This window comes from Aquarana catesbeiana, linkage group LG02 (assembly GCF_042186555.1).
Source record: "Aquarana catesbeiana isolate 2022-GZ linkage group LG02, ASM4218655v1, whole genome shotgun sequence".
In the NCBI taxonomy this organism is placed as follows: domain Eukaryota; kingdom Metazoa; phylum Chordata; class Amphibia; order Anura; family Ranidae; genus Aquarana; species Aquarana catesbeiana.
In genome coordinates this window covers 93034220-93052350 of record NC_133325.1, presented here as the reverse complement: position 1 = coordinate 93052350, position 18131 = coordinate 93034220, and the positions used below count along the sequence as shown (strand labels likewise).

At 43.9% G+C, this 18131-nt stretch overlaps 1 protein-coding gene across 9 annotated transcripts in view; it reads left to right on the top strand.

The window, feature by feature from the left end:
• The window catches only part of LOC141127056 (uncharacterized), a 227721-nt gene that overhangs the window by 46685 nt on the left and 162905 nt on the right, over positions 1-18131 (top strand). For 6 of the 9 annotated variants that reach the window (XM_073613200.1, XM_073613202.1, XM_073613203.1 and 3 more), the window contains one exon: positions 3298-3384. The exons of 2 other annotated variants lie outside the window; for them this stretch is intronic. In XM_073613200.1, coding sequence (XP_073469301.1) covers positions 3298-3384 — 87 coding nt within the window. Of the gene's footprint in view, positions 1-3297; positions 3385-18131 lie in introns of those variants that run through there. One more of the 9 variants, XM_073613207.1, reaches the window with a different exon arrangement.

The following is an 18131-nucleotide window of genomic DNA, read 5'->3' as shown; positions in this document are numbered from 1 at the left end:
AGGAGTACAAATACAAGTGTGTCTTGCCTACAGTCAAGCATGGTGGTGGGAGTGTCATGGTCTGGGGCTGCATGAGTGCTGCCGGCACTGGGGAGCTACAGTTCATTGAGGGAACCATGAATGCCAACATGTACTGTGACATACTGAAGCAGAGCATGATCCCCTCTATTCAGAGATTGGGCTGCAGGGCAGTGTTCCAACATGATATCGACCCCAAACACACCTCCAAGACGACTACTGCCTTGCTAAAGAAGCTGAGGTTAAAGGTGATGGACTGGCCAAGCATGTCTCCAGACCTAACCCCTATTGAGCATCTGTGGGGCATCCTCAAACAAAAGGTGGAGGAGTGCAAGGTCTCTAACATTCACCAGCCCTGCGATGTCATCATGGAGGAGTGGAAGAGGACTCCAGTGGCAACCTGTGAAGCTCTGGTGAACTCCATGCCCATAAGGGTTAAGGCAATGCTGGAAAATAATGGTGGCCACACAAAATATTGACGCTTTGGGCCCAATTTGGACATTTTCACTTAGGGGTGTACTCACTTTTATTGCCAGCGGTTTAGACGTTAATGGCTGTGTGTTGAGTTATTTTGAGGGGACAGCAAATGTACACTGTTATACAAGCTGTACACTCACTACTTTACATTGTAGAAAAGTTTTATTTCTTCAGTGTTGTCACATGAAAAGATATAATAAAATATTTACAAAAATGTGAGGGGTGTACTCACTTTTGTGAGATACTGTATATGTATGTGTGTGTGTGTATATATATATATATATATATATATATATATATATATATATTTATTTATTATGTAGATAATACAGTACTTTTTTGTGAAACCAATGTATGTATACATACACATAGGATTGTATAGTGAAAAACAATAAGACATAACACATTTGGTGGAGTTATTGAAAGTTCATTTTCCCAAAGTCGTAAATCTGTTCTCTTTGAGTTGGTAAAGTCTTATCAGGACGAGGAGGGTTTGATTTAACACAGCTGGATGCCATATTGTCTCATTCTCTACACAAGTGTTTTTAATTGGACAAAACCAGTTATAAATCACGTTAATGAACATATAGGAATTCTGGGAATTAATAAGTTTGTCTGGTTGTAGAACAGGTGTCAGATTTTACATTGACGTAGATCTTAGCAACCAATCATATCTAGGAGAGATGGCTAAGATAAGGTTTGTAAAAGGTATATAAATGCAAGTTTTACAATTGCTAGACAGACAAGTCCAGATAGGCGTCTATCAGGCTCACTGCTATATATGCAGCCCTATTGCACGGGTTATAGCAGTGAGAACCAGTAGGCAAATATCTGTCCTTTTGTTGTAACTTGTCTCCTCGTACGAGTCAAATAAAGAAAACCTGCATCACTGAAGTCCTGCCTGGTTTGATACGTTATTATTCTACTTCACTCCCAAACTTTGTTTTTCAGATTCTTACAGGTACACCATGCCATGCAATGCCAGTTCCCTCAGTCCCGCCCACAGCTTCCTTCCAATGCTATCATGGCAGTAGATAAAAGCACAGACCCCCTGAAAGCTAATCTCCACCTTCTATAATATGCTCATTACCCCATCTTCCAGCAATCTAGTGTATGATGTTAAATCATGCTGGGAGAGAGAGGTGGGTAACTTAGAGGATGAGGAATGTAGTGAGGCCCTGGATTCATGTAAAGCCGTATCCCCTAAACTCTCTGATAGACTCTCTCAAAAAAGTTTTTTATTAAACAATTTACATATACAACACAGTCTTGTGTGTTTATTTAAGGCAATACAGTTATCACGAGGAGAAATAGTATATAGCTTAGATACAAAATAAATTCCATGAGTGGTCATTCTGCAAGCAAGCAGAGTACAGATGGCAATACCTGTGGAGAGTCTACTTGACAGATTAGTAGTTAATAGTGGGTGACGCTCCTGGAGGACCTAGGCCATTGGTCACGTGCAGGTTTTAGAGTCCGAAAGCCACGGGTCCCAAATTTTATTTTACTTGGCTGGGCGTCCTCTGTTTATATATAAGAATTTCTTATAGGGCAAGGTGTTGTTCACGTCCACCTTACAGTCAATAACACTGGGGGGTGACGGCCTCATCCACTGCTTAGCAATAATTTTCCTGGCTCAGAATTGTGTTTCATGTACGAATATCCTTGTGAATCTATTATTTCCGAATTCGGGAATATCCCTAGTATACATTGCTTTGAATCTAGTGTAAGTGGAGAGCCCATAGTGTTGTGTAGGAAGTCCACAACCTGCTTCCAGAATCCCCATATAAGAGGGCATGCCCAGATGAGATGAAAGAATGTGCCTATCTCTTGGTGGCACAGGGAGCAGGTGGTAGAGTATCCCCTCTTATATCTAGCTACTCCAAGGGGGTGAGGTAGGCACAGTGCAGGATAAATATTTGAGAGAGTCTATCTTGTTGTTAGTGGGGCACCAGATAATAACACCTCCATGTAGTGCAGGGGGTCTCCAAACTTTTCTATACGAGGGCCACATTGTATATTTTATAAATATGTGTTGGACAAAAAAAACATTTTATAAATCAATAAATAAATATTTGGATATTTTTGGTATCCGCATGATATGATTCAGAACAAATAAGAAATAACTTAAAACAAAAACAAAGCAAAGTCCCCCCTTAAGTCAGAGACCCTTTTATATCAGGGTCCCCATCACAGCCACACTTACCCCATATTAGGAGTCCCCCTTTACATCAGGGTCTCCTTTACATCAGAGTCCCCTCTTACATAAGGGGCCCCATCAGAGTTGCTCTTCATCAGGGTCCCTATCAGAGTTCCTCCTTATATCAGAGTCCCCCTACATTATACTCCCCATCAGTGGTTTGTCCATACTGTGCTTACAGAGTGGCTGTAGTCAGTATAATTGAAAGGCAGGAGCGGGAGCGGGTATGGATGAAGGATGTTGCATCCCCCTGCTGGGGCAAGCACATCATCTGGTGGTTCTAGAAACCATCTGACTAGGAGAAAGACAGCACAGTGGGTAGAACCTGACCATAGCTGCAGGCAAGGTGCAATCCTATGGTGGGCTGGATTTGGCCTGTGTGCTGTAGTTTGGAGACCACAAATGTAGCCCATGTATTTGTGAGCATGATTTATAGACATTTATATCTCTGCTATTACATATGTGACAAACATGTAAATACATAAACTAGAAAAATCATCTGTGTAGTACAGCCAATAAAAATAACCCAGCACTTACATATGATTGTTCTGATTCTGATTTGCTCTATTTATTTATATTTCATTTTATTTTAATTATTTCAGCTTTTCTCACCAAAAGTGACTCAAGACTCGCCAAGTGAATTCAATATTGCTTCTGTTATATCAGAAATAAAAAGAGGAGGAAAACTGGTAGGAGACATATAAATGTGTGTGTGTTTGTGTATATATGTGTATATATATATATATATATATATATATATATATATAGGGTTACAGTGGTGGGACAGATGTGCAGGGAGGTACAGTGGTGGAAGAGATGAGAAGGGGCTTCAGCACTGGGACAGATGAGCAGGGGGGTTCAGTGGTGGGACAGAAAAGCAGGGGGTACAGAGGTGAGACAGATGTGCAGGAGGTACATTAGTGGAGCAGATGAGAAAGCGGGTTTCAGTGGTGGGGCAGATGAGCAGATGGGTTAAGTGTTAGGACAGATGAGAAGGTGATTCAATCTTGAGACAGAAGAGCATGGGGATACATAGTGGAGCAGATGTGCAGGGAGGTACAGTGGTGGGGCAGATGAGAAAAGGGTTACACTGATGGTGTAGATGAGCAGCGGGGTTACAGTGGTGGACAGAAGAGCAAGGGGGTACAGTGGTGGGGCAGATGTGCAGAAGGTACAGTAGTGGAAGGGATGAGAAGGGGGTTCAGCGGTGGGACAGAAAAACGGGGAGTACATTGATGGGGCAGATGAGCAGGGGGTTACAGTGGTGAGACAGATGAGCAGGGGGGGTTCAGTGTTGGGGCAGATGAGAAGGGGGTTCAGCGGGGGGACAGAGGAGCAGGGGGTTACAGTGGTGGGAAAGATTAGCTGGGGGAGTTCAGTATTAGGACAGATGAGAAGATGGTTCAGTGGTGAGACAGAAGAGCATTGGGGGTACTGCGGTGGAGCAGATGTGCAGGGAGGTACAGTGGCGGGGCAGATGAGAAAGGGGGAATATTGGAGGGGTAGATGAGCAGGGGGTTACAGTGGTGGGACAGATGAGCAGGGGGTTACAGTGGTGGGACAGATGAGCAGGGGGTTACAGTGGTGGGACAGATGAGCAGGGGGTTACAGTGGTGGGACAGATGAGCAGGGGGTTACAGTGGTGGGACAGATGAGCAGGGGGTTACAGTGGTGGGACAGATGAGCAGGGGGTTACAGTGGTGGGACAGATGAGCAGGGGGTTACAGTGGTGGGACAGATGAGCAGGGGGTTACAGTGGTGGGACAGATGAGCAGGGGGTTACAGAGGTGGGGAAGATGTGCAAGGGGTTACAGTGGTGGGGCAGATGTGCAAGGGGTTACAGTGGTGGGGCAGATGTGCAAGGGGTTACAATGGTGGGGCAGATGAGCAGGGGGGTACAGTGATGAAACAGATTCGCAGGGGGGACAGTAATCTGAGGTGTGAAGGTGCATGAATTGGGGCTGATCTGAGGCGTGAGGGCGGGATGTTAATTTCTCACTACTACTCAAGTAGTTTACAGCATTTACTTTATAAAAAATCCTTTTCGTGATTGAGTGAGAAGTTGACATTTTTTGGTTATAAAATTGGCTTTCTCAATTTCTTTGAAAACATTTTTCGGCACACTGTGCTCAAAAGGTTGCCTACCCCTGGTCTATACAATAGACCGTATTTATCTGCATATAACGCGCACTTTTTTCCCCTGAAAATCAGGGGAAAATCGTGGGTGCGCGTTATAGGCCGATCCCCGCCAATTTTGTGTGATCGGAGCGATCGTGGCGAATGCCGCGATCGCGGCCGACATACACAGCCGTGTGTAAATTCAAATATGGCGCCGAGACTGCAGGGACTCGGCAGAGCCGAGATACACATACCCGAGAGTCCTCGGCTTTTCTCGGCGCCGCTTACAGTCCCGCCATTGGACCTGTGTGATGTCCATCATAGGGCAGGACTGGGCGGGACTGTAAGCGGCGCCGAGAAAAGCCGAGGACACTCGGGTATGTGTATCTCGGCTCCGCCGAGTCCCTGCAGTCTCGGTGCCATATTTGAATTTACACACGGCTGTGTATGTCGGCAGGGATCGCAGCGATCCCACAAGGCTGCACTGGGGCAAGGCTGCACTGACAAGGCTGCACTGACAAGGCTGCACTGGGGCAAGGCTGCACTGGGGCAAGGCTGCACTGGGGCAAGGCTGCACTGACAATTCTGTACTGGGGCAAAGCTGCACTGACAAGGCTGCACTGACAATTCTGCGCTGGGGCAAAGCTGCACTGACAAGGCTGCAATAGACACTGGAGCAAGGCTGCACTGACACTGACAAGGCTGCAGATGGACACCGATAATGCTGCATTGATGGGCATTTTAATGTAAGTTTTTCTTCCTTAAACTTTACTCCTAAAAGTTTTTTCCTTAAAATTCCCTCCTAAACTTGGGGTGCGTGTTATACGCCGGTGCGTGTTATACGCCGATAAATACGGTATCTGAAAAATGATCAATCCTGATGTACTGACGGCCTATCTCATTTCTTGAGGCCCGAAAATGCCTGGACAGTACAAATACCCCCCAAGTAACCCCTTTTCGGAAATTAGACAGTCCAATGTGTTTAGTAAGAGGCATAGCAAGTTTTTTGAAGTTGTAGTTGTTTGATTTGCCCTGTCTGTACCATGTGATCACTGTGACCAATCACAACTAGCAACACAATTATATACAAAGAATGACGTGAAAGGAAGCTATCCATTGTTTACAATTTTAATGTGGTCTTCTGTGATTGGTCGGGACAGTGGATTGATCAGTCATTGGCTGTGTCTGGTGGACACAACCGGTGGCAGATTGTGCCGCTACGCGGCCTGTGTTCTGGAAGGACATCATTCAGTACAAGTCTGCATATAGAGCATGCTGCCTCTGAGAGGTTATGTAGGTTAACATTTTTTTTCAAAATCCAGTACCACCAAAAGTTGTGATGAGGACAACGGGGGGAATGAAAGTAGAACTATGGGCAAAACTTTGTTTTCCCATTTTGAATAGAGTAAGGGCGGGTTATAACCCCTGTTGGTTTTTTTTTTTACCATCTGTGCCCCATTGGGGAGATTTACCTTTCTATTCCTGTCCCATAGCCAAAACAGGAAGTGCAAGGAAATCCCAGTAAATTAAGGGAATCCCTTTGGGACAGGGGCGTAACTACCACCATAGCGACCCATGCAGGCGCTATGGGGCCTGCAGCCGAGTGGGGCCCAGTGAGGATAAGAGCACCGCCGACACAGTCTCCCAGCCAGGGGAAGAGAGAGGAAAGGAAGAGACAAGCTGTCCGTATCAGCAGAGAGCTGAATTGCCCGATGTAATAGCTTTCATTAGAACTTCCAGTGTTCCCGGGGCTCACGTCACATAGCTCCACCTTTTGGCCCGGTGCCTTTGATAGACAGAACGCCGATCCAATGCGGGACATGTGACGTCATCAAAGGCGTCAGGCCAAGAGGTGAGGCTATGTGACGATGAGCCCCGGGAAGATGGGAAATTCAAATGAAAGCTATTACAGCGGGCAATCCCGCTCTCTGCTGATCCGGGTGGCTTGCCTCTTCCTCTGCATAGGTGGGGCTGTATGGGGCACAGGCAGACCAGGCTGTATTGGGCACAGGTCACGCTGTATTGGGCACAGGTCACGCTGTATTGGGCACAGGTCACGCTGCATTGACACTAGGGCAGCTGTGGGGGGGGGGGGGGCTGTTTGCAGGGGGGCCCCATACAACATTTTGCTATGGGGCCCTGCTATTTCTAGTTACGCCCCTGCTTTGGGACAACATAAAAGTGGTGTACAATAAAACAATCCTACTTTGGTCCAGCTTGGTAAAGAACTGGGTACATACTAGAGAAAGGCAAGATTAAACAACCCAATAACTCTCTGACCTATGGGTGGCTTCCCATTCGTCAGATATTTACGCCGTTTAAGATATAGAACCTGAGCAGTAGACGATATACCTGAGTATCATATGCAACATCCTCAACAGGGGGAGCTATTAAATAAGAAAAACAAATAAGAATAAATAGTAAACACAGGGCAATCTATATTTAACTTAGAACGTATTATTGACTGCAACATATTCACTTACATGGACCCCTGTGAGCCCTTCAACTTTATATTTAGTGACTAGGTCACTCAGGACCTACAATGTCTTAATTGACTTACATCCATCTTATAAGAAAAAGGAAATAGCAAAAAAGTAGAGGAAGAAATCAGGGGAGGAGGAAAGAACAGAGTAAAAATGGAAAATCAGTAGAGATAGAGATGATAAAAGACAAAGTGTGTCTAATGCCACGCACACACGAGCGGAATGTCCGTCAGAAAAAGTCAGATGGGAGCTTTTCATTGTATATTCCGACCGTGTGTATGCATTTTCCGTTGAAAATTCAGACGGACTTAGATAGAGAACATGTTCTAAATTTTTCCGTCGCAACTAATTACTATTGGGAAACCCGTTTGTCTGTATGCTGTTCCGACGTACCAAAAATGACGCATGCTCTGAAGCAAGTAGGCTAGCTTGTCCCGAACGACTAGGGATGAGCTTGATGTTCAGGTCGAACATAAGTTTGACTCGAACATCGGGTGTTCACCGTTCCCCGAAGAATGAACATTATGGGGCGCCCACGGAACGCCCCATAATGCACTGCGAGATCGCAGTGCATTGCTGTATGATGATTGGCCAAAGCATGCACCTGACCTGCATGCTTTGGCCAATCCCAGCGCCCTCTGCTAAGAGAGCCATGATTGGCCAAAGGCAGGGTGCCTTTGGCCAATCATGGCTCAGGGGGGCTAAGTCCATAAGGCTGGCATGCATGGAGAGATAGCATGGTTTAGATTAAGCAGGCAGGTTATTCAGTTAGTGGCAGTATATTTGAGAGAATATATATATATATATATATATATATATATATATATATATATATATATATATATATACACACACACACACACACACACACACACACACACACAGTCAGGTCCATAAATATTGGGACATCGACACAATTCTAATATTTTTGGCTCTTTTAAGGGACCAAAAGTAATGGAACAATTGGCTGCTCAGCTGTTCCATGGCCAGGTGTGTGTTATTCCCTCATTTTCCCATTTACAAGGAGCAGATAAAAGGTCCAGAGTTCATTTCAAGTGTGCTATTTGCATTTGGAATCTGTTGCTGTCAACTCTCAATATGAGATCCAAAGAGCTGTCACTATCAGTGAAGCAAGCCATCATTAGGCTGAAAAAACAAAACAAACCCATCAGAGAGATAGCAAAAACATCAGGTGTGGCCAAATCAACTGTTTGGAACATCCTTAAAAAGAAAGAACGCACCGGTGATCACAGCAACACCAAAAGACCCGGAAGACCACGGAAAACAACTGTGGTGGATGACCAAAGAATTCTTTCCCTGGTAAAGAAAACACCCTTCACAACAGTTGGCCAGATCAAGAACACTCTCCACGAGGTAGGTGTATGTGTGTCAAAGTCAACAATCAAGAGAAGACTTCACCAGAGTGAATGCAGAGGGTTCACCACAAGATGTAAACCATTGGTGAGCTTTAAAAACAGGAAGGCCAGATTAGAGTTTGCCAAACAACATCTAAAAAAGTATTGAACAGAAACTAAAGGCTGTTTAGCCTAGAGAAGGGGGGGGGGGAGGGGAAAAGATCTTCCCCAGGGACTTTTAAGGTGCTATTTAATAGACAATATATTCAAAAAATACTGTACAATCATACTAAGTAAAAATTGATATTTATTTATATTAAATCACATTAAAATATTTATGCCTCACTTCACGAGTGAGACATGTTAATAAGAACAATATGACATAGACAATGTCACCCAAAGATCATTATCACATTTAGACAATGCAACAAGAAGCAACTACTTAAAGGTGCCAAGACAATCAGCCGCTCTCGACATGTTTCGCTCTAATACGAGCTTCTTCAGGAGTTTAGAGGCAATGATTGTGGCGGACTCTAAATGATGGAAAAGTAGACAAAAATCAATACATACATTTGAACATATTGTAGAAAACATCTAATGAATTCTTTGAATTTACAAAAAATTCCATTACCAGAGTAAAGATTGATACAGAGAGTTTAAATACATGCATATAGATTTCAATGCTAAACACTTTAACCAAATATAGGTGAACAATCAAAATTTATACATCTTACCAGGCTGTAGCACATTGATCCGATATAAATGCTTCAATGGAATGACAGTACTGCTGCTGGTTTCAAACCAAGGAGTTATCATATATGAGGGGTATCGCTGCCATGCTATGACCACAGGGGAATATAAAGTTTAAGGAGTGGCCCTTTAAAAAGCAAAATAAATTCAAAAATTAGAAAAAATTAGAAAAAAGGGGGGGATCGCAACCAGGATCTTTAATAATTTATTTTATTTAATTTAATTTAGGGGGGATATGTACCCTAAGGTAGAACCAATTCAGGATATATTACCTGGAACATAAAAGTATAACGGCAAATATTGTCATATAAGTGGGGATGGCATCATAAACAAGTGAAGAAGGTTCACTAATAGCTGCAAAGAAGAGCGATCACCAGCAGAGATGTTTTCTAAATGTAAAAAAGGAAAAGAAAGAAAGAGCAATAAGGACCAATAAAGAATCCAAGGCGTAGCTTACTGTCAGCTAATGACAGTGTCACGCAGGGAAAACTTACTTCACAGATAGTTGTCCGGCACGCAGACTGGGGGGAGCATCACGCTGCCTCCGTAGGATCGCACCGGTGACAGAACTGTAGGCGGTGTGTGACCGCCTATATATACCCCCATCGCGGCGGCGTCTGATCTCGCCGCCGGGATGCGGACGCTCAATGAGATTGATCACGTGGGGACGCAAGGGAACGCGGTGACGTCAATTCTGACGTCAACCGCGTGTGTAGAGGTTACTGCGCATGTCAGCGCGGTTCTGGAGCCCGTGGAGCATCAGGGCGCCGAAGGCACCATCTTTGTTGAGGGAAAGAGAAGGGTAAAAACAGAATGGAGATAAATTAAAGCATTATACCTGCTTTTGTTCTAAAGAACAATAGAAAATATATGTATTCCCAATGAGTTCTTAAAGGAGGCTCATATATATCAATAAATTAGGTATCCCAAACCCAAACCAAACGTGATCAGGCTCAAATTTAAGGGCCACCAGCCATAGGGGCGATTGGTTCAACACCCCAAAAGGTGGGTGCCCGGGGCGTCCGTGTGGTCTAAATTGACAACGATAGTCCCAATATGAGGATAATTCCAGCGAGCAATTGAAAATAAAGAATATATAACCAAGAACTCCTTTAAGGTGAGATTTGCAGCCACAGCCTGCAAGATGTAATACAAATTAAACAGTGGAGGTTCGGTGATATCAAATGTAACATACATAGAATATATGGTCAATACTACAACTAATGCTAAATGTCATCTATGGCTCAAACATACAAGTGATGCCACAGCACAGCATAAAAATACTGAGTATAGTAAACGACCAGAAATAATAAAAAGAGACAGGAGGATAGAAAAGTAAAAAAGTAAAAAAGGAGAAGGGGGAGAAAAAACACAAGAATAATGCAGGGCAGAGGATGCGACCATATCACGGTTAAAAATATTGTAATAATTCAAATAAATGGCTTGAAACTGAACGCATCGTTCATGCCAGGATGTTGGAGAGCTGACAATTTGTGTATCCAGCGTGCCTCCTTTTGTAGGAGGAGCCTATCATAGTCTCCTCCTCTAACACCAGGGGGAATATGTTCTAAAGCAAAAAAGTGTAAACAGTTAGCGTTGAAATTATGTTGTAGGCCTACGTGTCGACTGATAGGGGTCTCCATTCTTTTTTTCTGTATAAGGGAGACATGATCCCTAATACGACAGAAAAAGGGCCTCTTAGTTTTCCCGATGTAAAACATTTTACACTCGCATAGCATAATGTACACTATACCAATGGATTGACAAGTTACTGCAAATTTTGGTTTGAACAGATCCCCGTTAGGCAACAAAAGGCTTCGAGTGGCTAAAATGTATCTACAGTAGGAACAACGATGGCAGGGTCTACTGCCTCTGTCAACCTCTTTGGTTTTAACAACTTGGTTTTCATAATGGCTCTGTACCAATGAATCCCTAAGGGATCGACATCGTCTGAAAGTGATCTCCGGGTATGGGTTAAGGTGTTTAGCCACTTTTTCGTCTCCCATTAATAAGTACCAATATTTATTGAGAATGTCACGTATTTGTTTATGTTGACTAGAGTAGGTAGTGATGAGTCTGACGCCGGGATTAGCTTTTTTGGGTCTAATGTTGTGTAAAAGAGAAGCTCTATTTTGATTTTTAGCTCTAAGGTAAGCTTTTTTGAGGCACTTTTTGCTATATCCTCGGTTAAGGAAGCGTAGACGTAAACATTTAGCTTCCTTTTCAAAGTCAGACTCATCACTACAGTTGCGTTTGGCTCGCAAGTATTGCCCATAGGGCACACTTGTAATCAGGGGGGCTGGGTGGGAACTGCTGGCATGCAGCAGGGAGTTACCTGCGGAGGGTTTACGGTATAAGGTTGTTCTGATGCTACCGTCAAATTTAACTGTGATTTGGGTATCCAAAAAAGTCAGATTAGATTGACTAAATTCCACCGTGAATTTAAGATTGTACCTGTTAATTTTAAGGCTTTCCAAAAAGGACAAAAGAAGATCTTTGGGGCCTATCCATATGAAAAAAATGTCGTCAATAAACCTCCTCCATAGGGGGATTAATTCCATATATTGTTGCATATCATCTCGGGAAAATAATTCCCGTTCCCACCCCCCCAGATACAGGTTGGCATAAGAGGGGGCACATTTGGTCCCCATAGCCACCCCCTGTATCTGGAGGTAGTGGGATCCCCCAAACAGGAAGATATTGTTGGAAAGGATGAACATCAACAAATTCAAAATGAATCCGTTGTACTGAGGAGATGTCTCATGGTTTTGAGAGAGGAAATCTTTAACAATTTCCACCCCCTGCTGGTGGGGGATTGAGTTGTATAAGGCCTCCACGTCGAGGGCTACCAGCCACGCGCCCTCGGGAAGGGAAATCCCATCGAGGGCGCGTAGCAGGTCATTGGTGTCCTGAAGATAGGACACCAACCCCTCGACGTGGGGCCTAAGAAAGTCATCAATTAGTTGGCTGGCTGTCTCGGTGAGACTGCCATTACCAGAGACAATTGGGCGGCCTGGGGGTTTAGTCTGACTTTTATGAATTTTGGGGAGAGCGTATAGTGTAGGTGTTCGTGGGGATGTGACATTTAAAAACTCCCAAGTGGACTTGTTGATGAGACCGCTTCGGTAAGCCGAGCCAATTAGATGTTGGTAACGGTTGATTGTCAAAGTAACGTGAGTTGGTGATACTTTACGGTACCACTCATGGTTCCGGACAATAGCCAGTACCATGGACTCATATTGTCCCCTGTCCATCACCACCAAGTTGCCGCCCTTATCGGCAGGCTTAATTACAATACTTTGATTTGATTGTAAAGATTTTAAAGCCTTGGTTTGGGAAGGAGTCAGGTTGGCTTCGGAGGTGTTTCTCCATTTAGTTACCATAATCTCTTTGGTAACTTGGTTAGTGAATGCCCATACGTTCGGGTTGCCTTGGAGGGCAGGGAATTTGGAGGATTTAGGTTTATAATTACGAGGTGTAGCAGTGGACAGGGAACAAGGGTGGGCCAATGGAGGTGGGGAAGGAGGTGGGGGGTCAACAGCCGTTTCGAGGGCAAGAGCCTCGAGCAGGTCTGTTTCACTGATCCCCCCCTCCTCCCACAGCTCCATTAAGTCCTCCATGGCCTTGATGTCATTAATGGACATGTCCTTCCAGAGGGGATTATCCAGAGACGAACTTTGGATAGATGGGGGTGGTCTGTCATAAAGGATTTTAAACATAAGTTTTCTCGAAAATAGATTGAGATCTTTTATTAATTCAAAAGAATCTACCTTTTGCGTGGGGCAAAAGGTGAGACCCAGTTTTAACACAGAGATTTGTTCTGCCGAGAGAGGACAAGAGGAGATATTGATCACCTCGAGTTGAGTTTCTGGGGTTTGGAATTCCCCGAATCTGAACTCATGGTTCTTTTGGGATCCGGCATCAATTGTGTAAAAATTGGGGCTGGACGAAAATCCTGCTGTGAAGAAAAAGTGTTAACGTTACTTACCGAGGTGCTCGGGCCGATAGTGAGTGCGCAAGTGGTTGTGCAAGTGTTGGAAAGAGGTTCAGGATGTGTCGGTGCGCTAATCTAATCCACACGGCTTACCAGAACTCAGGATTCACTGAATTCCAAACACCTCAGAGAAAATGTACCCACAGGCACAGTTAGACGTATGCCTAACCCTAAGACACCCATGGTCACTCGTGCGGGCGCAAACAAAAGTTCACTGACTAGCGCACCGACACATCCTGAACCTCTTTCCAACACTTGCACAACCACTTGCGCACTCACTATCGGCCCGAGCACCTCGGTAAGTAACGTTAACACTTTTTCTTCACAGCAGGATTTTCGTCCAGCCCCAATTTTTACACAATTGATGCCGGATCCCAAAAGAACCATGAGTTCAGATTCGGGGAATTCCAAACCCCAGAAACTCAACTCGAGGTGATCAATATCTCCTCTTGTCCTCTCTCGGCAGAACAAATCTCTGTGTTAAAACTGGGTCTCACCTTTTGCCCCACGCAAAAGGTAGATTCTTTTGAATTAATAAAAGATCTCAATCTATTTTCGAGAAAACTTATGTTTAAAATCCTTTATGACAGACCACCCCCATCTATCCAAAGTTCGTCTCTGGATAATCCCCTCTGGAAGGACATGTCCATTAATGACATCAAGGCCATGGAGGACTTAATGGAGCTGTGGGAGGAGGGGGGGATCAGTGAAACAGACCTGCTCGAGGCTCTTGCCCTCGAAACGGCTGTTGACCCCCCGCCTCCTTCCCCACCTCCATTGGCCCACCCTTGTTCCCTGTCCACTGCTACACCTCGTAATTATAAACCTAAATCCTCCAAATTCCCTGCCCTCCAAGGCAACCCGAACGTATGGGCATTCACTAACCAAGTTACCAAAGAGATTATGGTAACTAAATGGAGAAACACCTCCGAAGCCAACCTGACTCCTTCCCAAACCAAGGCTTTAAAATCTTTACAATCAAATCAAAGTATTGTAATTAAGCCTGCCGATAAGGGCGGCAACTTGGTGGTGATGGACAGGGGACAATATGAGTCCATGGTACTGGCTATTGTCCGGAACCATGAGTGGTACCGTAAAGTATCACCAACTCACGTTACTTTGACAATCAACCGTTACCAACATCTAATTGGCTCGGCTTACCGAAGCGGTCTCATCAACAAGTCCACTTGGGAGTTTTTAAATGTCACATCCCCACGAACACCTACACTATACGCTCTCCCCAAAATTCATAAAAGTCAGACTAAACCCCCAGGCCGCCCAATTGTCTCTGGTAATGGCAGTCTCACCGAGACAGCCAGCCAACTAATTGATGACTTTCTTAGGCCCCACGTCGAGGGGTTGGTGTCCTATCTTCAGGACACCAATGACCTGCTACGCGCCCTCGATGGGATTTCCCTTCCCGAGGGCGCGTGGCTGGTAGCCCTCGACGTGGAGGCCTTATACAACTCAATCCCCCACCAGCAGGGGGTGGAAATTGTTAAAGATTTCCTCTCTCAAAACCATGAGACATCTCCTCAGTACAACGGATTCATTTTGAATTTGTTGATGTTCATCCTTTCCAACAATATCTTCCTGTTTGGGGGATCCCACTACCTCCAGATACAGGGGGTGGCTATGGGGACCAAATGTGCCCCCTCTTATGCCAACCTGTATCTGGGGGGGTGGGAACGGGAATTATTTTCCCGAGATGATATGCAACAATATATGGAATTAATCCCCCTATGGAGGAGGTTTATTGACGACATTTTTTTCATATGGATAGGCCCCAAAGATCTTCTTTTGTCCTTTTTGGAAAGCCTTAAAATTAACAGGTACAATCTTAAATTCACGGTGGAATTTAGTCAATCTAATCTGACTTTTTTGGATACCCAAATCACAGTTAAATTTGACGGTAGCATCAGAACAACCTTATACCGTAAACCCTCCGCAGGTAACTCCCTGCTGCATGCCAGCAGTTCCCACCCAGCCCCCCTGATTACAAGTGTGCCCTATGGGCAATACTTGCGAGCCAAACGCAACTGTAGTGATGAGTCTGACTTTGAAAAGGAAGCTAAATGTTTACGTCTACGCTTCCTTAACCGAGGATATAGCAAAAAGTGCCTCAAAAAAGCTTACCTTAGAGCTAAAAATCAAAATAGAGCTTCTCTTTTACACAACATTAGACCCAAAAAAGCTAATCCCGGCGTCAGACTCATCACTACCTACTCTAGTCAACATAAACAAATACGTGACATTCTCAATAAATATTGGTACTTATTAATGGGAGACGAAAAAGTGGCTAAACACCTTAACCCATACCCGGAGATCACTTTCAGACGATGTCGATCCCTTAGGGATTCATTGGTACAGAGCCATTATGAAAACCAAGTTGTTAAAACCAAAGAGGTTGACAGAGGCAGTAGACCCTGCCATCGTTGTTCCTACTGTAGATACATTTTAGCCACTCGAAGCCTTTTGTTGCCTAACGGGGATCTGTTCAAACCAAAATTTGCAGTAACTTGTCAATCCATTGGTATAGTGTACATTATGCTATGCGAGTGTAAAATGTTTTACATCGGGAAAACTAAGAGGCCCTTTTTCTGTCGTATTAGGGATCATGTCTCCCTTATACAGAAAAAAAGAATGGAGACCCCTATCAGTCGACACGTAGGCCTACAACATAATTTCAACGCTAACTGTTTACACTTTTTTGCTTTAGAACATATTCCCCCTGGTGTTAGAGGAGGAGACTATGATAGGCTCCTCCTACAAAAGGAGGCACGCTGGATACACAAATTGTCAGCTCTCCAACATCCTGGCATGAACGATGCGTTCAGTTTCAAGCCATTTATTTGAATTATTACAATATTTTTAACCGTGATATGGTCGCATCCTCTGCCCTGCATTATTCTTGTGTTTTTTCTCCCCCTTCTCCTTTTTTACTTTTTTACTTTTCTATCCTCCTGTCTCTTTTTATTATTTCTGGTCGTTTACTATACTCAGTATTTTTATGCTGTGCTGTGGCATCACTTGTATGTTTGAGCCATAGATGACATTTAGCATTAGTTGTAGTATTGACCATATATTCTATGTATGTTACATTTGATATCACCGAACCTCCACTGTTTAATTTGTATTACATCTTGCAGGCTGTGGCTGCAAATCTCACCTTAAAGGAGTTCTTGGTTATATATTCTTTATTTTCAATTGCTCGCTGGAATTATCCTCATATTGGGACTATCGTTGTCAATTTAGACCACACGGACGCCCCGGGCACCCACCTTTTGGGGTGTTGAACCAATCGCCCCTATGGCTGGTGGCCCTTAAATTTGAGCCTGATCACGTTTGGTTTGGGTTTGGGATACCTAATTTATTGATATATATGAGCCTCCTTTAAGAACTCATTGGGAATACATATATTTTCTATTGTTCTTTAGAACAAAAGCAGGTATAATGCTTTAATTTATCTCCATTCTGTTTTTACCCTTCTCTTTCCCTCAACAAAGATGGTGCCTTCGGCGCCCTGATGCTCCACGGGCTCCAGAACCGCGCTGACATGCGCAGTAACCTCTACACACGCGGTTGACGTCAGAATTGACGTCACCGCGTTCCCTTGCGTCCCCACGTGATCAATCTCATTGAGCGTCCGCATCCCGGCGGCGAGATCAGACGCCGCCGCGATGGGGGTATATATAGGCGGTCACACACCGCCTACAGTTCTGTCACCGGTGCGATCCTACGGAGGCAGCGTGATGCTCCCCCCAGTCTGCGTGCCGGACAACTATCTGTGAAGTAAGTTTTCCCTGCGTGACACTGTCATTAGCTGACAGTAAGCTACGCCTTGGATTCTTTATTGGTCCTTATTGCTCTTTCTTTCTTTTCCTTTTTTACATTTAGAAAACATCTCTGCTGGTGATCGCTCTTCTTTGCAGCTATTAGTGAACCTTCTTCACTTGTTTATGATGCCATCCCCACTTATATGACAATATTTGCCGTTATACTTTTATGTTCCAGGTAATATATCCTGAATTGGTTCTACCTTAGGGTACATATCCCCCCTAAATTAAATTAAATAAAATAAATTATTAAAGATCCTGGTTGCGATCCCCCCCTTTTTTCTAATTTTTTCTAATTTTTGAATTTATTTTGCTTTTTAAAGGGCCACTCCTTAAACTTTATATTCCCCTGTGGTCATAGCATGGCAGCGATACCCCTCATATATGATAACTCCTTGGTTTGAAACCAGCAGCAGTACTGTCATTCCATTGAAGCATTTATATCGGATCAATGTGCTACAGCCTGGTAAGATGTATAAATTTTGATTGTTCACCTATATTTGGTTAAAGTGTTTAGCATTGAAATCTATATGCATGTATTTAAACTCTCTGTATCAATCTTTACTCTGGTAATGGAATTTTTTGTAAATTCAAAGAATTCATTAGATGTTTTCTACAATATGTTCAAATGTATGTATTGATTTTTGTCTACTTTTCCATCATTTAGAGTCCGCCACAATCATTGCCTCTAAACTCCTGAAGAAGCTCGTATTAGAGCGAAACATGTCGAGAGCGGCTGATTGTCTTGGCACCTTTAAGTAGTTGCTTCTTGTTGCATTGTCTAAATGTGATAATGATCTTTGGGTGACATTGTCTATGTCATATTGTTCTTATTAACATGTCTCACTCGTGAAGTGAGGCATAAATATTTTAATGTGATTTAATATAAATAAATATCAA